This window comes from Podarcis muralis, chromosome 6, assembly GCF_964188315.1.
Source record: "Podarcis muralis chromosome 6, rPodMur119.hap1.1, whole genome shotgun sequence".
Taxonomy (NCBI): Eukaryota; Metazoa; Chordata; class Lepidosauria; order Squamata; family Lacertidae; genus Podarcis; species Podarcis muralis.
The window spans coordinates 39,694,297-39,719,006 of record NC_135660.1 but is presented as its reverse complement, the minus strand read 5'-3'; the positions used below and the strand labels follow the sequence as shown (position 1 = coordinate 39,719,006).

The 24,710-nt window shown below is 42.4% G+C and overlaps 3 protein-coding genes across 9 annotated transcripts in view; 1 reads left to right on the top strand and 2 right to left on the bottom strand.

Annotated features, from left to right (window-relative positions):
* The window catches only part of LOC114598132 (nuclear body protein SP140-like protein), a 402,008-nt gene that overhangs the window by 223,276 nt on the left and 154,022 nt on the right, over positions 1 to 24,710 (top strand). The gene's annotated exons all lie outside the window — the stretch shown is intronic.
* Positions 319 to 14,000, bottom strand: SNORC (secondary ossification center associated regulator of chondrocyte maturation). 2 transcript variants are annotated; one of them, XM_028730732.2, is made up of 3 exons: positions 13,728 to 14,000; positions 2,203 to 2,385; positions 319 to 460 (listed from the first exon to the last, which is right to left on the bottom strand). In XM_028730732.2, the coding sequence occupies exons 1-3, from the start codon at positions 13,798 to 13,800 to the stop codon at positions 351 to 353; spliced, it is 366 nt and encodes a 121-aa protein (XP_028586565.1). In that variant the 5' UTR covers positions 13,801 to 14,000; the 3' UTR covers positions 319 to 350. The 2 variants fall into 2 exon arrangements, with proteins under 2 accessions (XP_028586565.1, XP_028586566.1); XM_028730733.2 differs by having other exon boundaries at positions 2,203 to 2,382.
* Positions 17,841 to 24,710, bottom strand: part of GIGYF2 (GRB10 interacting GYF protein 2) — a 73,347-nt gene continuing 66,477 nt past the window's right edge. For all 5 annotated transcript variants that reach the window (XM_077930069.1, XM_028730721.2, XM_028730724.2 and 2 more), the window contains 6 exons: positions 23,742 to 23,960; positions 23,416 to 23,624; positions 22,826 to 22,980; positions 22,139 to 22,299; positions 20,122 to 20,269; positions 17,841 to 19,539 (listed from right to left, as the gene is read on the bottom strand). In XM_077930069.1, coding sequence (XP_077786195.1) covers positions 19,472 to 19,539; positions 20,122 to 20,269; positions 22,139 to 22,299; positions 22,826 to 22,980; positions 23,416 to 23,624; positions 23,742 to 23,960 — 960 coding nt within the window. In that variant the 3' untranslated portion in view covers positions 17,841 to 19,471. The remainder of the gene's footprint in view (positions 19,540 to 20,121; positions 20,270 to 22,138; positions 22,300 to 22,825; positions 22,981 to 23,415; positions 23,625 to 23,741; positions 23,961 to 24,710) is intronic.

The window sequence follows — 24,710 nt, the reverse complement described above, 5'->3', positions numbered from 1 at the left end:
ACACGGGAAGATACCCGAGGACACCAAAACCTGCATATATATATATATATATATATATGTCAAGAAACTCTGACTTCATGGCAGCTTCTCAATTTGTGTACACATGTCCCTCAGTCCCCACTCTAAATCCCACTTGTGCCATCACTAAATGTTTTAAAAGTATTTGCGTTAGAAAAGGGGTTCTGATCCCAGGAGGTTAAAAAACAGGCTATATATCCTATAACATTTGGAAAACGCAGGTGCTAGAGGAACTTGGTTTTTTCCTTTTCACAGACAGAAAGCAATAACTGCAGAAGAAGGAAAGGGCTCAAACAGGTGTATATTAGGAAAAAGGACCTTTTTTATTGATTTCAGGAAGCAGAAAACTTTCGCAGGGTGATGACAATCAGGGCCACAATCACAGATGTGCCCAGCAGAGCAGCGATCACTATGGCACCAATGGCTCCAGGACCCAGAGACCCTGTAGGTGACAAAGAGGAGGGGAGGGGAAGCAGACAGGTTGAGGAGAACAGAAAAGTGCCTCTGAAAAACATGTGCAGGAAATACACAGTCTTTCCCACCATACATCTTTGCTAACAAGTACAGCACCAGGAAAACAACACTGGATTGAACTGGATCATTCTCTTAAGTAATGCCGTGTATAAAGCCCATGTGCTAGATCCCCTAAGCCAGTGGTTAGCGGGTGGACCAATCTAGGTCAGAGGATAAGGGGCCATATATGGCTCTTCCCCCTTCTTGACGCATTTGCTGACATCATGCATACTCTCAGTTGGTGGTTGAGGGAGAAAGTCTGAGACTAGAATGCTGCAGTGACATTCCTTGGGGAATAGCTGCACAGCGAAGGTAAAGAAATGGCTCTGTTGTGTCATTCTTTACATCTACAGAAGAAACAGATTTGATTTTGGTTGCAAGCAGGAGTAAACAATGATCTCTAATTATACCAGGAGTTTTAAGAATTTAAGGCAGATATGCAGCAGATCACTGGGGTTGTATGTGTTTTGTTCTCTCTATTTATCAAGGATCTTACATGATTTATTCAGAAAAATCCAAAATCCTAAGTCAGGTGGGTGGGTGGGTTATTGCTTTCTTTTGTCAATGTTCTGGCTTTTATCGTGCATTTTTTGTTTTATCCTGTAATTTTTCTGCTGTGAATCGCCCCAAGATCTTTGGATGAAGGGCAGTATACAAATTTAATAAATAATAATAAATAAAAGTAGTGTCAACTTTAGATTGCTTGTTTCCTTATGCTATAGTTAACACAAACCACAGTTTGGCTGGGTTTAGATATAGTGAATAACTGTGGGTCATTTAAAGTGGCAGAGCCAGAGGAAGTGAAGGAAGAACACGAGACTGAGATTTTTGCACATGAAGGATAAATTATGATCTAGCATTAAGAGTGAATGCAGCCATTATCCAGCACAAGGAGTGCCAACTTGGCACCCCATGTTCTTAGGACATCTCTTGGGCTTGCCAGTCAGAAGGTTGGCAGTTCGAATCCGCGCAATGGGATGTCAGAAAAGTTCCTTCACTGACTTGGGGTGAGCTCCCGTTGCTCTGTCCCAGTTGCTCTGTCCCAGCTTCTGACCACCTAGCAGTTCAAAAGAATGCCAGTGCAAGTAGATAAATAGGTATTGCTGCAGCGGGAAGTGTTTTCATGCACTCTGGCACTCGTCACAGTCCTCCATGTGCCAGTAGTGTTTCAGACACACTGGCCACATGACCAGGCGTTTGTCTGTGGTCATGCCAAGGGAGCTGGCGTTTGTCTGTGGATAAACACTGGTCTGGTTCCCTTGGTCTGAAAAGCGAGATGAATGCCACACCCCATAGTCACCTTTGACTGGACTTAACCGTCCGGGGTCCTTTACCTTTTTATCATTGGAGCAGAAAGTGAGTTTCTTAAATGCCAAAGGAATGGTATTGTTTATGGTGCATCAATAAAATGGAAATCTGTTTCTTTTGTATTTCTGCTTTACAGAACAATGCAAAACTGCTAGTGGTGGTGGTTGTTTTAGTCATCCACTGCAGTATTTCATGAGACGTTTTACTACTCTTCCAAAATCGTGTTAAAATTTGTTGCATCAGAAGGAAATGATGGTTTCCAGTACTGCCATCCCAACATAGCAAATTTTTGTGACCTCACACAGCGCCACCCTCCCGCCCAAAGCTGTGTTGTTTTAGCACCCCATCTCCAATAACATGTACCGTTCCCATTATCCAGTTGGTGCAGATGGGTTGTGTCCTCTGGTTCATAATCAGAAGTGTATGGTGGGAATCCTGCAGAGTCGGAGAAGCGGGCTGTGGTGGTGGTTTCTGCGGGCCCTCCACCCGATGGCAGCTCTGGTGGGTCATTCCATAGCGTTGGGAGAGGTCCTTGGGGGTATTCTGCTAGAACAACACACACACAAAAGCCCAGTTAATCTTTTCAGACTATCCGGACCACAGCCTCTTAAATTCTGGCACTAGAGATTCAACAGGAACCCTGTTTCAAATTTTGAACACCAGCTGTAAGCTTTTCTATTCCATTAGACTTATGCAGGCTTTATCCTTCCATAATAGTCAATTTCTGATTTTAACTATTTAATATGGATTTATGCACAATTAGTGTAAACCCCCCCAAAAAAAACACCCTTTGATTTTTTTTAATGATTAGTGGTGTATAATTAGGTTTGTAAAATAAATAAATTAATTAACACTGGGATGCTGAAAGGCTCATTAAGGCTTCCTCCTTCCCTAGGCAATAACAAGTACATCTTAATAAGTGGTAGCAAAAGAATGGGTTGCATTGCCCTCTGCTGGATAAAGTCATCAGAGCTGTTCAGTTCTCCCTTGGTTCTGAGCCTGCAACCTCCAGCCACACCTAATGGTGCTTGGAAATATTCATTCTAAACTTTACATCATCTCTGCCCATCTTCTTTCTGTTTGCTCTGTTGACAGTTTGACCAAAATTGGCCCCACAAGGCTTGCCATTTGGGCACAGTCAGTTACGGCAGTTCATGTGGTTTCATGCTCTACCTTTCAGTTACAAAAATACGTATTAGCATGATAATCTTACCCATACATGTTGTGGGGGGAACCTTGTTGTACTTGTGTTTGCTTTTTGCTTAAGTGGAAAAATGGAGAAATAAGCATGGCAAAGCTGAAGAGGGGAGTACACAGTATTCATATACTTTAAAAATTCAAACCATCTTTTTAAGGGATAAAAGAAACCCCAAGTGGTCCATATAATGGTCACTAGAAACCCTTAAGAACCATAAACCTAAAACATTTTCTACCATGACATATCATGCTTTGCCCACAAACAGTTTTTAAAAGCTAGGAAAAATAAGGCTGCAATAAACAGGAAATAAGGAAACATGATTGGATAGAAAAGGGTACAGCTTCAGGTATTTGTGTTGTGTTGTTTAGGCTCAACTGCTCAATGTCTTGCATGAGTCCTTGGAAATCTAGATGGAACTGGAGGGCTTGAAATACACCTTTGATTGGTGGCAACTGTGTTTTTCCACAGGGAGGGGGTATATTTGTCACAACTTTTTTCACAGCAAATGACTTGAGAAACTGGGCCCAGTCTTTCCATGCAAGGCCTATTTGCACTCTAGAGCCTGCTCTGATCACCTTAGCTTCTCAAGTTTAGACGATACAATACAACCAATTCTTCTTTTGCTTTTTGCTGTTGGAGGCTTCTGCCTGCTGAAGAATTTACAGATTGAAAAAAGCTTGCAAATATTTTAAACATCTGGTGAGTCCAGGGAGAGGCCAAGCACTGAGCACAGTTGCAGGATTAATGGAGCCTTTGCGTTATTGGCAATCTTCTCCCTGCCCACAATGTTAGCTTCTCACTCCCCCGGCAGACTTTCCCTGCCAGGACTTTCACAGGCAGGACACACAGCCCTGGAACTAGGATAGACAGGAACCCAGACCCTCCCCTGACGGTGCCCCTCAGATGCCTTCTCAGGTGAGATTCCAAGAAAACTACATTTTCTTTGATGTTGCCATTCATGTCCTGTTTTCCCCCCTAAGCGGGCTCTGGAGGAACTCAAAAGGCCCTTTCTGTTTATATGTGGCTGGACCCAGAAGGCAGCGATCAATGCTCATTTTGTCTGAGCAGGACGAGGCAGAGGCCCCAGCAAGAACTGGAGACATTCTGCAGGGCTCTGTCAAAACCACTGGAAATGTCACACCAAACTGAAAATGTGGAGCAAAACATTCAAAGCTATCTAATCGCATAAGATGATCCCCAAGCCTGAGGGGAAATATAGCTAAGGGCCAAAGGTTGCAGTAGCTTGCCAGTAGACAAAGAACGTACAGAAGTTTTGTTTTTTAAAAATGAAACAAAAATGCACAACGCTGTATAGGAAAGTGGGGTCATGGTAAGTCTCACTTCAGGCTAGTGGATAAAAAGACTTATCAGTGATAGGACCAGTGCTATTTTTCTAGAAAAAGAGGTGCCAAAGCTCACCATTAACTTGTCCTTTGTTCTCTTAGAATGGCAATGGCGCCCACCTGAGCTTCGGCTGAAAAAAAAGCCCTGGGTAGGACAGTCAGTCTTCACGTGTGGAAAAGCTTCAGTCCACAGCATTGCTGCTTGAAGACTCTCAAGTAGAGGGCTAACCGGTCAGGGTTGATAGGCTTGCATGAATTGCTGCCTTAGTGATCCTCATAAAGAGGTCATTTAGTCTGCCAACAGGACAGTCCGATTTGGTGCACCACATAGTCAATAAGTGTGAATTATACCAGTGGCATTTGGATCGTGCTGAAATTCCATCTCTAACCTACCTTGATTAGTAGGGAAAAACCTGCACACCACCGAGTATAAATAAAGCTGTGGTCAGCAACTGGCCAAACTGACAGCTACGAGTTGGCCTGCAAACTAATGCTGGACCCTTCTAGGCTGTGCCTCACACCTTAATGAAGAAACTACTGTGCACAGAGGAGACAAAAATCACAACACATGAAAGAAAAAGTCATCTCTAAAATCTCGTGGGTTAAGTTTCTTCACAGTTCCCCTCACAAACAAGTATTAAGGTTACTGAAGCCATGTGTTGTGCAGCATCTGTAATAACGCTAGACTGAGGTGAGGAAACTGTGGTCCAAGGAGCGCATGCAGCTCTCGGTCTCATTTGGTGCATCCCTCAGCCTTGTTTCAAAACTCCACCCACTACACAAACCCCGCCCACTTTGGCTCGGCCCACATCACCTATGACAGTGGTGGCGGACCTTTTAGAGACCGAGTGCCCAAACAGCAAACCAAAACTGACTTATTTATCGCAAAGTGCCCTACGTTTTTGAGGGGAAACGCCGTGGTTCTCGCCATCTTTAAAGCCGTATATGGCCTAGGACCCTCGTACCTACGGGACCGCCTCTCCTGCTATGTCCCATGGAGGACCTTGCGGTCTTCAAATAAAAACATCTTGGAGATCCCAGGCCACAGGGAGGTTAGGCTGGCCTCAACCAGAGCCAGGGCTTTTTCGGCTGTGGCCCCGATCTGGTAGAACGCTCTGTCACAAGAGACTAGGGCCCTGCGGGACTTGACATCTTTCCGCAGGGCCTGCAAGACAGAGCTGTTCCACCAGGCCTTTGGCCAAGGCACAGTCTGACCCCCTCCTTTCTGTAATCCTCATAGAACTCTAGCCCAATGGTTGCCATTACTTTGACTCTGAATTGATTTTAGAATGAATTGGTTTTAGAATGTATTTCGATTAATTGATTGTGATTTTATGTAAACTGTGTTATTTTTACTATTGTTAGCCGCTCTGAGCCCCGCTTCGGCTGGGGAGGGCGGGCGGGCGGGCGGGATATATATATAATTATCTCCCTCCCTCCCCCCTCCTCCCCCCTCCTGCTGGGCGCTCCCTGGCTAGCTGGCTGGCTCACTCTTGGGCTGCTGCGAGGACGGAGCAGCCCTGAGGCCAGGTGGGCAGCGGTGGCTAGGAGGAGAGGGAGAGACCCCACCCCAGCCAGCCAGCCAGCCCCAAAGCCGTGGCTGCCTGCCTGCCTGCCTGCTCCCCGCCAGCAATCCCAGCATGGTCTTCCCCATCTTCCTCCCTCCCTCCGGCAATGTCACCACAGCAAAGGGGTGAGGCTGGGTTGTGCCACGCGCACGGGGAGGCGGTGGGCACAAGTGCCCTCCTAGCCCAGGCAGGTTGGGCCCGCAGGAGGCAAAGGGCCTGCGTAGGATTAGAGGGGGGGCGGAAGGGAATGGGCGAGGCCTGGCTTGGAGGGGGGAGCTGGGAACTACCACGCAGCATTGAAAAAGTGCAGAAAAAAAATCACGAGGATCAAATAATGATAGCTGTTACACCCAATCAGAAACAGCCACTGCCGCAGCCAATTGAAAAACAGACCAATCGTTTGTATCATATGTGGTGGGAATGTAGAGAAGTTAAAAAAAATTGGGAGATGATATATAACGAATTGAAAAAAATGTTTAAAATGACATTTGTAAGGAAGCCCGAAGCGTTTTTGTTAGGGATTTTAGGACGAGACCTGCCAAGAAAAACAAAGAATTTATTTATGTATGCAACAATAGCGGCAAGAGTCTTGTTAGCACAAGGATGGAAGAATGAGGAAATCTCAACGAAAGAACAAGGGGAAGAAAAACTGATGAGTTATGCGGAGTTGGCAAAGTTGACATATAAATTACATGAGAAGGACAATTGTGACTTTAAGAAAGAATGGGAACTTTTTGCAAACTATCTAAAAAACAACAAAATGATTTGGACTCCTTGGCAGGTTTTGAATAAACATCCACAAACTTATTAGTAGAATATATGATAGATAAGGCAATGGTATGTACAATTTTTAACATGCAGAGAATAATATGTACAAACAAATCAGAGAGGGGAGCTGAGGGAAGTCCTTAGGGGGTGGGAGAGGGAGGGAAGGTGGGGAATAAAAAAGGGGGGGAGAGAAATGTAATTGGTTCCAGTGACTGATAATTTGTTTGGCTAAATTTGTTTAATAAAAATATATTTTTTTAAAAAGAAAGAAAAACAGACCAATTGCCGAACACAATCGGCGGACAGCAGAAAAAATAAAAAAAGTTCCGGGTTTAAGCAGTGGATGCATGCAGTAGCGTAGGGAGGACCGGGAGCACAAATGGAAAAAAACCAACAAAATAACAGTGCAGATGGGCCGATGGTGTGCGGTGCCAGCAGTGAGGGCTCCGCATGCCCACTCTGGCACGCATGTCATAGGTTCGCCACCACTGACCTATGACTTCAAGCACTTTGGCACTGCCAAGCAGTCTAAATCTGATTACCTCAAGGATGCAGCCCCCGGGGGAGGGGAGGTTCCCTTCCCTGCGCCTTAGGCAATAGTCCTCCAGCTAGTTAACAAAATTAAATCCTACCACAAATGATGTAAAATGCCTGTTAACTTGGTTCTTAAAGTGAGCAATATACAGTACTCACATTTGGAAAGGTGCCATTTTTGACAACCTTGTGAAGGATCGCTTTACCTCACACGTGTCCGATTGACTGCTTTGATCTGTGGAACTGCCACTTTTGCCAGTGCCACATGATGTTTGTTCTGCACTTGCAAGGAATTAGGCCTTCAGTGTTGCAGCCCCTGCACTCTGAAACTCATGATCTGTTAATATTAGGCAGGTGTCTTCACTGTAACGTTTTCAGCGCCTGCTAAAAACTTTTTTGTTCAAGCAAATCTACCCTGGTGTGTATTGTTCACGTGGCATTTTATCTTATAACGCTTTTTTAAAAATGCTGATTTTATGTTTTGAAAATTCTTAGATCAGTTTGTTTTAAACATCTGATTTTATCAATATTTTTAATGTGTATTTTATATTGTTTTATGTAACCTGCTTAAAGGTTTTGATGATTACCGTATTTTTCGCTCTATAAGACGCACCAGACCACAAGACGCACCTAGTTTTTGGAGGAGGAAAACAAGAAAAAAAATATTCTGAATCTCAGAAGCCAGAACAGCAAGAGGGATCGCTGCGCAGGGAAAGCAGCAATCCCTCTTGCTGTTCTGGCTTCTGGGATAGCTGCGCAGCCTGCATTCACTCCATAAGACGCACACACATTTCCCCTTACTTTTTAGGAGGGATAAAGTGAGACTTATTAACACCTATGTTTTTCAGATTCTGCCATAGGTTGGGGATGAGTTCTCATTGCCAAGGAAAGACATCCAAGCTAGGTTTTCCTTAAGTAGGGTATTTGCTTGAAATATTTTCTCTGCTTTATTAGAAAATTTTTGTAAAAATCATTTGACATAGCTTCTCTCTATGTTGTATATTATCTCTCTGTGCTGTATAGAACATAACCTTCGCTTTAAGGATGTTCCTAGCAATATGTTTCCTTCAATCCCAGTCATGACATGATTTGCCTTATGATATTTACTTGCCCCGTGACTAATATATTGGCATAATTTTTGGTCATGAAGATTCATATTCTTTAATACACAGTATCAAACAGATACTCATTAAGCAATCAAACAGACCTAGCTTTTTCTTCAAGGCTCCTGCTATCAGTTTTATTCAAGATAAACTTTAACTCACTCAGGAGCAACAGGTTGGAGCTGAAGCCTCAAGTGCCTTGGCTAAAAAAATTTCACCCAAAGCAAGCAACAGCTGGTTTCAGACAAACTGGTGGCATAAAGATCCTTGCCAGGCCACTGCTGCAGTTACCTGGAGGTACCTCAGCCTAAATTTCCCGCCTTTCCTTCCAAAGGAGCCCGTGGAGGCAAAAAAGAACTGATAAAACCATTGCAATGCAGATGTAGACTGTACTGTTGAAGAGACGGTACCTGCCTAATATTTAAGGAGAAGGAATTCCAAAAGGTAGGTGCCACAACACTTAAGGCCACATTGTGTGGGGCAGATCTCCTGCTAAGATGGTATCTGCAGGAGGCCCTCAGTTGCAGAATTCAGTGTTTGATTGGGTATATAAGAGGCGAAATGATCTTTCATTAACCCTAGTCCCAAGCTTCATACAACAAAACCAGAACCTTGAATTTAGCCTGGTTGGCAGCCAAAGGCCAATGAAGAACCTGAGGTAAAACCTATTACTGACAAAATGTTCTTCCCTTCAGAATAAACAGCCATAGTCTGAGGTTGGGGGCTTGAGATATTCATAATCCTCTCCAGAATTGTCAGAGTGTTTCATTAAATAAAAATTATACCCACTTGCACAGGAAGTAGCAATCTGACTCCTCCCTTTGAGTGATCTGCCCAGTTTGCTAAAGTACTGATATCCTGCTTACATCCCTCCACTGCATGCTCTAATGACCAAAGGAGGGGAAAGCAGCTGGAATTATAGCAATAGTTTTGCTCAAATTTGTAATGGTTGTACATTGATTTTCCTGGATTGAAAACAAATTGGTCAGCAAATTGATTGTTAGGAGACATTGACACCTCTCAGAGCTACAATTCCCAGAGTTCCCTGGGAAGAGGGGTCATTGTTAAATCACTCTGCAAATTGTAACTCTGTGAAGGAAAGAGGGGCCTCCTAACAACATTCAGCACTTTTTAAAAGCTACAGCTCCCAGAATCCTTTGGGGAAGCCATGACTGTTTAAAGTGGTATCATAGTGCTTTAAATGTATGCTGTGAATGTGGCCTTTAATTTGTAGGCTTTCAAATGTAACAATGCTTAAATCACAGTGCTGTGAAAAGTTTTGACTTGTGATTTCTCCTATAGATCAAGCAGCTGCTGTTCAAAGCCCAAGGCCAGGCCTGTTTCCCATCTTCATCAGTTGACAACCTTTTCCAATTTGAATGCTGTGAGTATAATTTTCCTTCAGCCAAAGTGCTACTACCAAGAGACAACTGCAACAAAGGATGGTCTACTTGCAGTTGAGGCAGCATGTTAACATCAGCTCTCTGATCTTAAAACAACCAATCTCTTCTCTCTACCATCCCCTCCCCTTGCCCTGTGCTATGCGAAGTGTTGTGATTGGCATTTATAAGCACAGGATAGGAACATCGACTTTGCGCCTAAAGTCTGAAAAAATATGTTTTTGTTAAAAATGGCCAAAGCCCACCAAAATATGACATTTCCAACTCAAATTGCACCCAGGAAGAAATTATTTCCCACATAATTTAAAAGTAACAGAATGGTTGGGATAAGCAAGAACCCCCACTCTCTCAAAGACTTCCTGATCAACAGGGATTGGTGTTTAATTAGAGTTGTTATAATCTCCCTTTAATTTGAAACTTGTCACAGGCCTCGAACACTGATCTAAGTTAATGTAGCTTGTCTAAGAAACTTAAACTGGGATGACAATTTAATAATGCTGGCAAAGAGATCGTGCTTGGAACAAAGTGCTAAAAGGTCCAGGTTATGTAATATATACTCTGCTGAGAAAACACCACAGTAGTCCCCATAGTATCAGTTTCAAACCAACCATGGTACAAGTAGTCTCTGAAAATGAGGATGCCTCTGAACAAACTGACATATTTTAGTCAAAAACAAGGGGGTGCTGCAACATGCCAATGAATCATTTATTCCATCTTGACACATGAACAAATGCGAAAATAAAATGCCTGAGAACACATGCTTAGAGAACTACTGTGGCTCAGAGATAGTTTATTTTCACCTCACTTCTTTCTCTGGATTAGTTATAGGCTACTTTTTAAAAATGAGGATCACTTTGCAGCAGCTCCTCTGGAGAAATCAACTCCTCTTCCAAAGCACATCCTATCTCCATAGCCACTAGTCCCATCATCCATTTGTACTGGGATGAGTGAAAAAGGCAGCATGATTATTTTAACTGGGGCATTAGCAGACGCTATGACAATGCAGAGTTGTCTCAGGCCATCTTATCCCTGCTCTTACAAACATTAACGTCCCGGAAAGCTTGAAACCAATCTCCACTGCTGTTTTGCAAGTGGCCTGATTTAAACATGACCCATACGCAGAGTTCAAATCATCAGTGTTAGCCTTCGAGCGTCTCCACCCCCATCGTTTTGCCCGGACACTGAGGCCCAGAGCCGAGGGCCTTCTGGTGGTTCCCTCTCTGCGAGAAGCAAAGTTACAGGATGCCAGGCAGAGGGCCTTCTCGGTAGTGGCACCCGCCCTGTGGAACTCCCTCCCACCAGATGCCAACTACCAGACTTTTAGAAGACATCTGAAGGCAGCCCTGTTTAGGGAAGCTCTTAGTGTTTGATGCATTACTGTATTTTAATATTTTGTTGGAAGCCGCCCAGAATGGCTGGGGAAGCCAGATGGGTGGGGTATAAATAAGAAGTTGTTGTTGTTGTTGTTGTTGTTAACTGGTTGATTCTATGCCATGCATATATGAAGAAACATCTGCATGGCCTCCTGATTCCATCACTTTCATGTAGGTTTGCAGGAAAATTGAGGGGTTTTGACTGTTCTCTCCACATGGATAGTTGTGAGGTGAAGGTGGTCAGGGACTAATCCCTTGGGTTGGTTCTCAGCTACTAAAGATTTAAAACATCAGTAGTACTTGGGGGCTGAGATCAGTATCTGCCTGCTCACTTTGGAGGTTTCTGTTGTGGAAAGCCAGAGGCGCCGGCACAGAAAAGCAGGGACCCAGAAGTGCTCTCAGAGACCAAGAGTGGGCTGTACGGACTCAGGTAGCCCCAGTGGGCATGTGGCCAGTGTGTGGATGAAAGAAGCCCTTCTTCAGAGGCACAAAGGGAAGTCTGTGATGGTACAAACTCAAGCATGGGTCTACACAAAGCACCATGGTTGCTCTGGATGTTAAATAAACTTGTTTACAAAAAAAAAAGGCCGGGGCTATGTATATAGCTAAGCACACAAGGGGACTGGCTGTACCCCTTTCATCATTTTGTTGGGACACATGGCAAGGAGTTTTCTTCCTGACTCGTACGTTGAAAGGCAAATTTAAAAAACAACCTCCAAAAGGCACAATGGGAATAAAAATGAATCCTCTTTCACAAGGTGTGATATCCAACACATATGTCACTTTTAGGTTTTGCAGCTTTTATCTGGTATGCTTCACAGAAAAGTTGCAACCATATTATAGTATGTTCATTCACTGCCATTTTCATAAACTGAACTGGGCTGGGCTCCTCCTCTTTCAGAGGCCATCGGAACCAACCGCCTTGTGAAAAAGAGAACGTTGGGTTGGAAAACTGTTTTTTTGGAGGTCCACAAAGACCTGTTGCAGAACTGTGAGCAGCCAACAGCAGCAAGCCCATATGTTCTTGCCTTGTAACCAAGATCTAGTACCCAAAGTTTGCTTCTCCCTCCCCAATCCTTTTTCCTTTTATGTCACATCTTTTTAAATTGCAAGCCTAGGAGCAGAGACTGGCTCTTTTTTTTTGTACCCTAAAAAGAGCGAGGTAAAAATGCTTTACAATTATAAGTAATAAATATTATATGTTGACCTTCTAAGTCACCCTGAAAGTTGTTTAGCTTTTTAAGGACAGGATAAAAATGATTAACGTAAATTATCAAAGTAAATAAATAATGAAATTTTATCTGGGTTTCACCCATTACCCTTTTAAATGCTATTTATGTTCTAAGGCAGTTCTAAGGTAATAGGGAAATCTAAACAGTCCAATGCATTAACTGCCCTAAGATCTTTTGATGAAAGGTGGGTTGTTTGTTTGTTTGGCAAACTTATAAGGCAGAACTTTCATCCTGGATAAAAGAAAAAAGGGGCAAGTTCCTAAATGCCTGCTCATTACATCACAAATGCAATATTCAAATGATGAATGACTGTTCTGCCCCAGGGGTAACCAATCTGGAGACTTCCAGATATTGTTGGATCACGGCTCCCATCACCCGCAGCCAGCAAGGCTAATGGTCAGATAAGACAGGAATTGTAATCAGAACCATCTTTAGGGCCACAAGTTAGCCACCCCTGTTTTATTCAGTTGTCGCACAAACAGACTCCAAGAGTGTTTTTTAAAAGGGATTGGGGAATTGCAGTTAGGTTACTTTTAAGCTTACACTTTTAAAATCGTATTTTGCATAAATGTTTTTCCGACACTGAATTCCATTGGTATTCTCAGCATTGAACAAATAGGCACATGTGGATCTTTCCAAAGGGAACACACTGATTAGGACTTGTGTACACACACTATCTCTCTCTGTGTGTTTAATAATTAGAATTTTGTACTGATGACTCAAATTCAGAACTAAGAAAAATGATGCCCTACAGTTTATGTATGATGCAAGTGGTGTGTGATGCATCTTGTATATATGCATTTTGTAATGTTTGCCTACTTCACATAATTTCTTCAACGAATCAAGGATAGGGAAAGACTTGGAAAAGACACTAAAACCTGTCTTCTGGGCCACTAAATCTCTTATTCTGCCACTTGCCTACAGATTTAACTACTGCAGTATTCCCATACATTTATCTTCACAGACAGGACTAAAAACTTCCTTTTTAAAAAATCGTAATTCTCATGGTGCTGAATTATATATACAATACCAAATTCCACATTTGTATGGTGCCAGCACAAGAGATGCAGTCCTAAAAATGCTAATTCAAGCCTAAGTTTGCTGCTGACAACTATTCAAGGTTTTAGGGCACCAATTTTTTTCCAGGTGCACACAAACTCACTGAAACCCGCTCCTCAGTCCATAAAATGCTACCCATAGCCTCTCTGTTTTGCCTAGATTTTAGATACTTCTCTTAGCACTAGCAATCAATATACTCTGATTGAATTCCACTTTGACTGGAGAAGGAACACAAGATGCTTGGGAGAGGTGAGGGAACAAGTAGAGAGGTCAGGGCTGCAATGGTAGTTTGGAAAGAAATCCAACTTACCTGTTTCCACAAAAGGGACCAGAACTCCAGACAGTGTCAGCAGGATGAGACGAAGGACCTTGGTGTGGGGCATTGCCTCCTTCGGGAATGCTCAGACTCTCTGAAGCCTTTAATGAGGAAGCAACTTTTCCTGGAGCTAATGAAAACCTTGTCCAATTAGCTCTCAAGCCTTTTCACATGTGTGTACGACAGAGAATTGCAAATACTCTGCAGAGGCTCAGCTCATTCACACACACAGATTCAGACAGACCTACCTCTTCATGTCAGAAGGCAGCTCCACCCATGTTGCCTTCCACCCCCCACCCCACCCCAAATTCTACCGTTGGTCCTTGGAAACCAACCCTCCCCACCAGAGCAAAGCCCACACCCTCTGGCAGTTAGCTGCAAAACCCAAAAGGCGCCAAGGACTGCACCGGGTTTCTAACAACTGGCGTACACATCTAACATCACCATATGTTAAGGACAGTGGTGAATAACAGCATTCATTAAAAATTCTAAACCCGAAGTAGACACATATTTGGATAAGCTGCAGCATACATCCTGCAAGTATTCAGCCCAACATTTAACTGGGGGATAATGATGACCACAAAACCTTTTGGGTTATCGGAAGTGTCCAACTGAACACTAACACACTCTCAAGGCAAACTGGGGTGAAAACAACTGATATTTGCTGCATTTTATGAAATCCCAATTGATTTAACTCTCCTCTGATGCAGGTTTCTGTAAAGGTTTCCTCTTCGTTCAAACAACTGAACAGTTTCTTCAGCCAGAGACATGGAAAGATTTGAACAAAGACTTGAACATTTCAGAGATCACTCACTGTTGCTTTGAGATACTGATATGCTAATGATCACACACATTCACTTTGAAGTGAAGAACCACGGATTAAGTATTTCTTATTGAATGAACACTTAAAATATAGAGATGGGGGACGGGGGGACAGGGACATTTCCAGAGACAAACCACTTCAGGTTTGAATAGCTACAGTGCCCAGTTTACATGTGATCTCAAAGCATCCAATAGTAGTTGGGCACTTTGAAATCCTTAGCAGCAACGAATAAGTTTGTCCTAAAGTTTACATTCAAACTGCAACATAAACATCTTTGCTCAGAGCATTTTAATGGAAAAACAAGCTAACGATTCAAATGGTTTTCTTTCCCTTGGCAACTGCAGTCACTTTTCATTTTTGAAAAAGGGGGATGGGGAAAGAGAGAAATCAAGAACCAATCTGCAACCACATTATAACTTTACCTGCTATAGTTGTGAAAACATAATTGGTTCTAAACTGTTGTTTAGAGGTATCTTTGTAGATGGGAAACCACATCGGGCAGCTTTTAGAAAAGTCAGTATTTACTTCATTATTTATATTTACTACAAACTCATTGATGATATATAGAGTTCCAGCTTGTTCTTTAAGAGGCTGCCAGCCCCTTCTGAAGCAACAGTACTATTATATTAAACCCAAATTTTGCAGTTTGTTTCATAATCAAGTATTGGATTGTAATAAAAGTTGCACATTGCAGTACAATGAAGAAGTAGTGTGACTGGGAGAATTTTTAGATGGTGACAGATGTCTACGGTTCTTTCCATCAATCAAAACTTATTTTCTGACAGGATAATTATGTGCACTGAGCCTGTCAATCAGAATACTTTGCACTGTGTCACATATGAACTTTTGGGATGGCTTTTCTGAGCTATGCTACAAAATAGAATTTTGCAGAGACTGTGAAAATGTTTTCCATTAAATTTGCATGCCAAATTAACAGGAGTATGGTTTTCTTAAATCCTGAGATTAAATACCGTAGTATCTAGTGCACCTCATTTTACTCTTATGTATTTCACAGGAATACCATTATACCTTTCCAATGCACACAACAGTTTGAAACCACATTGGGAATGAACAGAGCTATTAATTTAAACATAGATGGACATTCACCAAATGATAACTTTCCATTTTGTGTATGGAGCCACTTTGGCAAGCCTGTGTTGTATTTGGTAGTCGGTATTGCCTTGTCAAATGGTCACATCTGCATATACCATGGTATTTTCAACAAACAATTTGAAGTGATTTTTTTATCTTACCCTTTGGACAAAACCATGTGGTAAGCCAGCCAACAATGCCCTGCAAAGTAGTGAGGATCATCTTGCATTTCTGAACCTAATCTGAAATTCAAGGCAGCAGGGGAGTGGTGAGGTTTTCCCCACCACTTGGCAGCACAGTAAGAATGCCTTGATTTATGAAGCTGTTCCCATGCACAACACCGTTGCATTAAGTTACCATGAAGCAAATCTTTAACACAGGCAGTACACTATAGATGGGTGTGCACAGACAACCATTTGCCTAGATTGTGCATATGACCAACAGTAAGCTGCAATGTCCTCTCCAATGGTAAGGAGAAACTTGTCATTCCCATTTCCACGGATTTCAGGGGCAGAAATACAGTACAATTCCAACCAACACTATCATTGGACAAGACAATACAAAGTGTTCCAAGTGGCTACATGTACACTGGGGTTTTATATAATCTATACCCCAATTTTCTACATTAATGTGTACTCAAAGCAGCTTACAAGTTTTGCTTGAGAAAATGTTGTGACAAAACAATGCACTTAAATGGTTGCTTAAATTATTGAAAGGCAAATGGTAATCTGAAACCATGATACCTTGCCTCCCAAGTGATTTTATTCACATTGTGGTAAATTACCACTTGGTAACTGATTGACTCCAGACCAACATCAGCAAACAAAATTACCACATACCCATCCTTTCTAAAATGTCAACAAATGTGACACAGACCATTCTTTTCTTCTTTTTACAGCAAAGTGATACTTCTTGAGCAATAGCAATCCTACAAAATTGTTGAGTTCAATTCCTCAGTGTTGGAGACCTAGGAGGGAATCGCCTGTAATACAACTATGTGTAAAGCTCAGCTCAGCTCAGCTCAGCATGTTAAGGCACTTGCATAAGCAGCTGACCATATTTGGTTGGTTTTAACCATGTCACTGTAGATACCCTGAAAGGAAGGGTTGCTCTGGATGTTTAAAATCTGCTCAAATCCCATGAGAAGCTGCTCACCCAAACAACTTACTACATGTCCATGCATTTACATTACAGGATGCTTTATGTACGAAAAAGGTCTTGAAATAAGGCACATTTGTGTTCTTACCTACAATCTCCCACCCTGCTGCGAAGTTTTACTAGAATAAATTTGATTTAGCATAAATTTTAAATTCTTCTACAGCCCAAAATTATTCCTATCCAAGTAAACAAAATGTGGCTACTAGAGCAGGGCCTTGTTCTCAGGTATGGTACAAAATAAGCTACACTTCAATGGTTTTCTAAGAAATAGATGACCAAGACAGATGTTCAGTTGTAAACTTATAACTACTGGAGGGGAAGAGAAGAAAAATATACAGGTGAGAAATCTAAAATGTTTTATAGGAAGCCTGACACTTAGGGGTTGATCAATTTCATTTGGTTTGGGTCACTGATCATTTCCTTCACCCCATCATCATATTTCAGTGTAATTATTTTGAAAACAAAAAAGAAGCAATGAAAACTATTCTTGGAAAAATGTGAAACAAGCTGCCTATGTCTATTTTTAAGAGCCACATAAAATCCCCTCTGTCCCTAAAGGCCAGTGTATTCTCAGCTTAGGTTACAGAACCATTGCTTTGGTTTGCAAAAAAATAAAAAATGTTGGGGTTGGTATAGCACTTGCTGTTTTGTTCACAGTGGGCTTATTAATGTGTTTTTTTTAAACATGTTTACAGCTTAAAAAAGAACTAGCCAGGCTTAGTCCTCTTGCATAAACAACACAAGAACATGAATGGGTATGTGTCTGCAGATGAAAGAAGGGAAGAGTGAAGATTTGTCGAACATTTCCAATCTCAACTTAACTGATGTTTATTTTCACCTCTAAAATTATCAAGTAGCAAAACCACCAACATTCCTCCAGGGGTATGAAATAAAGCAGCTGCTGTCCCTCCATGTCCTGTGTACTTGATTGTTACTTGATGGAACAGGCACTGGTAGAGTTCCAGGTCAAGTTTAGCACCGGAAAGGATTGCCAAAGCTGGCTTTGACAAAAGCAAACAATGTGTGCTCAGGTATTAATACAACCAGGTTTTATTTAAGTTCTCTCTTCTTTTTTATTACCCCCACACTAGCAAGAGTTCCGAGGGAATTTTAAGTTCTGTAAACATTAACTACCCCCTTCCCCCCTTTGTAAGTTTACAAAGCAAAGGAGATCAGGAGACCAGATCTGTGACAGCACCTAGCCTCACTGAGCTACCAGATCCAAAAACTATATACAAATCTGCAGCTGTCTCTGTAAGAGTTACTGTACACGTTGGGGGTGGGGGAAAGGGGTAAGAGAGAAGAAAATCAAAAGAAATAAAATCTAAATTAATCTGCTCTGGAGCAACTTCAGTTGTCTTCTTCAGGCGATGATGGCAGACCAAGGTCTTCATACAGCAGTGCAACTTCCGTGGGCACATTGCAGCCCTGTGCAAGTGGGAGCGTGGAGAGTGGGGGTTTAGAACTAAGTGCAATGGCCACTTCAGACTTTTTAACATTCTGGGGTAAGGAATGGAGAAGGTGGATTACATAAATATATAAGCACAATGGATTGGAAGTAATGGGAGAGTGTACTATATTGTAAAAACCAGCACACCTCGCTTTATCCCCCTCCATGTGATTTTTATAAAGAGACTCTGCCAATGCTCAGATTCCTTGCCTCATTTATTTCACTTTCAAGACGACAGCTCCCTGTTCCTTGGCGTTAATGCTGCTGTAGAACTTACAAAACTCTGAACCACCATCACGTGTGACCAGATGAAATCTGGCTCGGTTTCAGGTTCCAAAGGTAGTGTCAACTCCCACAAAAAAACCAACTGGTGAAGATACATATGGTAAAGATCCTATGCGTCTCTGAAACGAGACAAATTCACAGCAGAAGGGTCCAAAATAACTGGCCCAATCACTTTGGAGGAAGTATAATTAAAGGAGAAAATCAGCCTGAAGGAAAAGATGTGTGCCTCCTCCCACAATTTGAGTCCCCAATTGTTCAGGAAGGCTGGAGTGTGCTGAAGCATGAACTCCAGCATCTTTGACATCACTACCCAATGAAGACAGACTTGAACTCCTCCAAATTCAATGTGCTGAAGAAGGCCTGGCAGGGATGTGCATTGCCAAACCAATCCAAGCTGAATGCTGCCCACCACCACCATTCCCTGCTGTTGCCAGTTCTACAGTTATGAATGCATAACTGGTTCGGAAGGCATCTTTTGCCCTGATGGAGCATGGAAGTCAGTATCTGCGTGGCATTTTGGTTCTGAATTACATCTGTTAACCATGAGCTCTCCACTATGATTGCACCAGTTAAATGTGACGAGAATGACAAGAGAAGGAAAGGAAGCTACCATATGTAGACCTCCAAATGGCTTTACAATTAGCTTGGGAGAAGAAATCACAGCACCGTGATTTGCACTCGGCCTCATATATAAATCTTCTTTCCCACCTATCCAGAAGAGAGAACCAGAGGCTGATAAAAATGAAGGTGGTTGTGCAATCCTGGGCAGAAAAGGGCTTGGTTGAGGCTAGAAATAGCAGCCTGAGATGATTTGATTCTGTGATCCATTTGCAAGGCAAAGATGACTGCAGCAGATAGAAAAGACTCAGTCCAGCAGTGGAGAATGCATGGTTAACAGGACACAGGAAAAGCCAGGCGAGTTGCATATACTCAGTAGTCATCCAAAGTCTCTATTTCTCCCATGTTGAGCCGCTCTGAAGAGGCATTGACAGAGAAACCTGCAAAACAAGACAGACAGATTTCTTAGTGCACAGATGTGTACAGCTTATTCCCAGATCTTACATGTCTTCATAAAGTAATCCACATATATTAAAGACAATATTGAAGGCAGCGCCTGCCATCAATCCAGCTATTTTTTTGAGTGCTTTCAGCTCCTGCTTTAAGGATATTTACACAATAAAAGCATGAGTGAGTAATCTTCCCAATAAACCCCCAAGTTATACACAAATATTGAAGAAATGTTCATCTTTTATAAATCTGCTAACCATTTCCTAGCAATTTGAGAAACAAGAGAGAAACGAGCAAAGGGGAGGGCTAGTAATCAAGATTAAAATAGACTGACAGGCACGCACAGAACCTTCAGCGCTTATTAGCCTGTCTTCCCCCACATATCTGAGTGTGAATGGAACTAACTAATGATGGGGCAAGCAGAGGTAAGAGCTGGAGTGGTGATGTCCAGGCAACACCTAAATCTGGCTACAGCTCCAAGCACCCAGCAGCCATCCCTGATTCTGGAATCTTAGCTTTTATTTTCCCCTTCTGACTCTTGCCCCATTTATTTAATGTACCACAAAACTTGCCTAACAAGCTGGGATCTGCTCGAACCATTTTTTGTTTCTTCTTCTTTTTACCACTCTGCACTGCCTCAAAGTTGGATTGCTGGTTGTTGCTCTGATTAGTCTGAAAGACCGAATGCAGTGAACTGTGGTTCATCCCCCACACAGAATCCTGGAACACAAATAAATAACATATTACAAGCTGGAATCATGCCTTGTGCACTCAGTAAGAGTAGAAAAATAACAATGATTCACTGTCCCAATCATAGGCAGTAGACCAGTAACATTTCTGTTTAGCACATTCGCTGATATCTCTGTTAATTACCTGAACACACCCTCACTCTCATACCCCTATTCTACGTTACTTACAGAAGATTTGAAGGTCAGCTGCACATACAACACAATAGCTGTCTAATAAGCAAGGGGTGAGAAATCTTCTCTCTATGAAGGGCCTTGTCACAAGCCCCTTGGAGATGTCTTAGAGGGAGTGGTCTGATGGGGAATGGAAAGAGATTGGGAATTTGGTGCAGTCTGACCCTGGGGGCGGACCCAGTGGATTGAGAGGTGGTGATGAGGACCCAGGAGATCCAAGTGGGTTGGCAGGAGAACGCCCCACTTCAGTGCCACTGGACACCCCAAGTGTAGAGTCTTGCTTGGTTGATGAGGGCTCTGGCACCACTGAAGAGTCATCCCTTTCAGGGGCAGTGCAGAGCAACACATCTGATGGTGAATTGGCTCAATCATCTCTGTTTCCATAAACCAAGAACATGGAGACAACTGTGCTGGCACAAACAGACTTCACACGTTAAGCCCACTTGGAGGATTGATTGCTTACATGCCCATTCCCAGCCTTGGTACATTGATCACACAAATGAAGGTACCTGTCCCGCTCTTCAGAAGGAGAGTTCAGGGGCATCTCAGTTGTTGGGTCAACGTCTTAGTTTAAGTCTAACCATGTGTCTAGAACTCTGCTGTGCTTCCTGCCTTTGCAACTTATGCTTGGACACTGTACTGAAGTTTGGAATAAAGCCTTTAATTCCAACAACCGAGTGGAGTTTCAGCATTGCAACTCTCTCTCTCTCTGCCATGCCACCTCACCCCTCACTCCATCCCATCCCACATTCCCTGTACCGCCCTCCCTGCCCTATGCTACACTCATTTACTAGGCAGTAAGTTTAATTGACCATAAGGGGACTTGCTTTCAAATAAATATGCTTAGGACTGCATTGTATATAAACATTAAGGCCACAATCCTAGGCAAGTAAGCTTATCTAGGAGTGCACTGTCATAGGGAGAGAGTTTTTGTCCTGATGATTAGATAGTTGTTGTTTCTGAGGTGGTTGCCTAACATTTTGAAGTGGCCATCTGGAGCATCAGTCTGCCCTGAGAGATTGAATTTAGGTTTCACTGGAGGGATCCAAAAAGAAGAGCTAATAGCTCCTTAGTAGCCTGTTTTGTCATTCAGCCAGTACCACCTGCTTTTCTCAGGCACACTTGAGTGCAACTTACCTCAGTCAAACAACATGCCCCCTCCCCTGCAAATTTTTGCCCAGCCTACCATGCCTAGGGGGAAATTCTGCTATTTCCGTAGTTTCCCCCAACTCAGTGATCTCTCTCCCCCCGATCCCTTGCTTTGAATCATGCCAGGTACTCAGAATAGCTCCCTTCATCAGAATTCCTGGGATTCTAAAATTCAGGTCAGAACATGGGAGGGACTGGAAGAAGAAATTTATTCAGTCAAGTTGCAGTGAGAGAGAAGAGAGCATGTGAGAAAGAGACAACAGTCACAGTGATAGTACACATGGCAATCTTTCAACAGGAGTGCCCACAGCATTTCATGGAAGGGCATTTTGTATTTTAGGATGCATCCAGTCTATGAGCCAGGAGTTCCCTGCCCCAGTTGTAAGCCATTCCATAGTCAAGCTTGACCTCGTTTCAAAACAGATTGCTAAACTCTACATCAACCAGACAGACAGATCTGTTTTCTCCAGTAATCACAGAAATTCGCTTGCAAATATTCTCCAAAGACAGAAGCACGAACCTGTTGCTGCCGCTGTTGGTTGGCTTTTTGTTTGGCACGGCGCTCAAGAAACTGCTTGGCAAATTCCTTGGCTTCAGGGGTATCTCCAAGGTAGGCTCTGATGTAATCATGGACCTCGTATGGAGATTCTACTTCCTTCAAGAAGGACACAAACGTGGGAACTGCAGGCGGAAAGGAAGACAAATCACGAGATACTTACAAAGCCTATAGGTGCATAAGCAAAAAAAAATAAATCCAGAGCTTTTCAATATCATACATTTTCTTACAAACTTTATGTAATACGGTATTATCTTTACCTGCAAGAAAACAGAGAGCCCTTTCTCCTTATTCACTGAGATATGGGATGAATTAATTTCCTCACTAAGACAACAGTCTCTGCTGGATTCCTAATGATAATTTCCTATTTAATCTAACTTTTTAGCAATGGTGTATGCCTTATGGTACAACTTAACAGGAAAGAAAATATTAACTGTAGCATCAGCCCTGATCTGTGTAAAATCAGGAATTTTAAATATTTCCCAAGAATACTGGGGATACCAAACCTTTTGCAATTTCCCCATCTTCCTTAATGCTTCTAAATACAATTTTGGACAATGGGAAGTAATGCATCACATGATAATGTGCAGCTATGATGCAGTTTCTCAATGTGTTAGACTGAAACTTCCACACTCCTTTTTCACTGCTTACCATCCAAGTTGTTGGCTGTGTTGAGTGCATGAAGCATTTGTTCACACCATTGAGTGAATCCATCCTGGGCTTTATTTACCCCCTGGAACAGCTTTAACAACTTTTCTTCTTCTTCCACCTTCTTATTCTGCCTGCTTGTAACACCTATAGATTTACTAAGACAGGCAAAAAGGCAGTGTGTGAGGAAGAGACACGGGTTAGCAGGAAAAAACATGCAAAGTATACAAGACTAGAAAATTCAAGCAGCTTCACAAACATTTCTGCCTTCTGTCAAAATCACAAATATGAAAGTATACTGAGATGGGAGCTAACAGAAAACAGAAGGAATGGGACCATAAGAGATCCTGGCTGCACTGATACAGCACACTGCAGGGTTTGGTGGAAAGGTTCCATCCACAAGACTCCAGATGTTTTGGGTGACAATTCCCATCTGTCCCAATCAGCAAGGCCAATGGTCAGGGATGGTGTAGCCAAGACATCTGGAGGGCACAAGGTTGGCAAAGACTACAACAGAATGATTTAGAGGGCCTGCAACAGGCCTGAGCCTCTACAATGAATTGAAGGGAAGCTCACTGCACCCCAGTTCCTACCTGATGCTAGCATTGCTCTTGTTTTTATTGGTTGCGTTACGAGGTCCAACTTCTTTGACTGCATCGTCCCAGAATCCCATGTTTGAGTTTTTTGTATCAGCATTGCTCCAAATGCTGCTGACAAGGTCTGATGCCCACTGGCTGCTAGGATTCGTGTTTAGAGAGCCCCATACTGAATTGCCAATGCTGGTGTGCAGATTAGAATGTTGCTGGAACAACAGTAATGGAGATACTGTTTATTATCACCAATAGAGGAAAAGCGATACAAATAAAGTTTTGACTTCAACAAGATTATTATTATTATTATTAGCAGGAGCTGTACTCACTGTAGTGCTGCTGCGGGACCTGCTTTGCTGTTGTTGCTGGTGCTGCTGCTGTTGCTGCTTCTGCATCTGCCTTGCCTCCTCCTGCTGTATCTCCAAGAGGGATTTTGTAGTACCGGCAGGTTTGGCAACATTTCCCCAGCCAGACAGTTTTTGTTGCTGTTGCTGCTGTTGCTGTTGCTGCTGGAGGGCTTTCATTAGTTCACGCTGCTGACGCCTTTGCTGGAAAACAGTCAATGCAGGACATTCCAGTTCTTAAATGTGTACTTGATTATCTTCTACTGTTTTCCACACATTTTCCTCAAAGCTGGATAAATCTGAATAAGTATGTGTTTCACTGAGGGTACTGAAATTTGCCTCAGACACACTGATCAAAGTCTCTGGTCTTGGAAAGTGCACCTGGACACAAATACTGTCATATTCTGCTTGTTTTCCAGTCAAGCAAACATTACTCATAGAACAAATTATTTTTCTACCCACCCCCTCATTTTTAAATTCCTAACTAAAACTAGATGGGCAATGAATCTAATTTGAGGCTTTACATTTAAAGAGAATCAGTAGAATTAGCATTTATATTAACCACGATTCTATGTCTTTAACATTGTATCATTAAACCTGGCAAATCTGCAAAAAAAGAAAAAAGAAAAAGGCTAGCTCTTTCAGTCTTGGTAATCTAAGACTATGATAATATTTGGGCAATTATAACTTGGGTTTATTAAAATGAGATATGTGGAAGCTTTTTGCCTGCTTATGCTCTCCTTCTTCTTCCTTTGTAGCACACAGCAGTTATACTCAGAAAATATTCAATTAAGCACAATTTCTGCTTCATCACTGGGAAATCACAGTTACCAGGTTCAAAACCAACTAGGATTTTAACAATGCTTTGAAGTTGGCTTCAGAGCCTGCCTTGTTCTAAAACTGGTAACTGTAGTTTCCCAGCTCAGATGATACAGGAAACTATGCTTAATTGGC

What these genes read in the sequence shown, in the direction of transcription:
- SNORC (XM_028730732.2), bottom strand. Translation starts at nt 13,800, where the DNA reads ATGCCCCACACCAAGGTCCTTCGTCTCATCCTGCTGACACTGTCTGGA. An exon ending in GGTCCCTTTTGTGGAAACAG is followed by an intron (nt 2,386 to 13,727) that starts GTAAGTTGGATT and finishes GTGTTGTTCTAG; the next exon opens with CAGAATACCCCCAAGGACCT. An exon ending in CCAACTGGATAATGGGAACG is followed by an intron (nt 461 to 2,202) that starts GTACATGTTATT and finishes TGTCACCTACAG; the next exon opens with GGTCTCTGGGTCCTGGAGCC.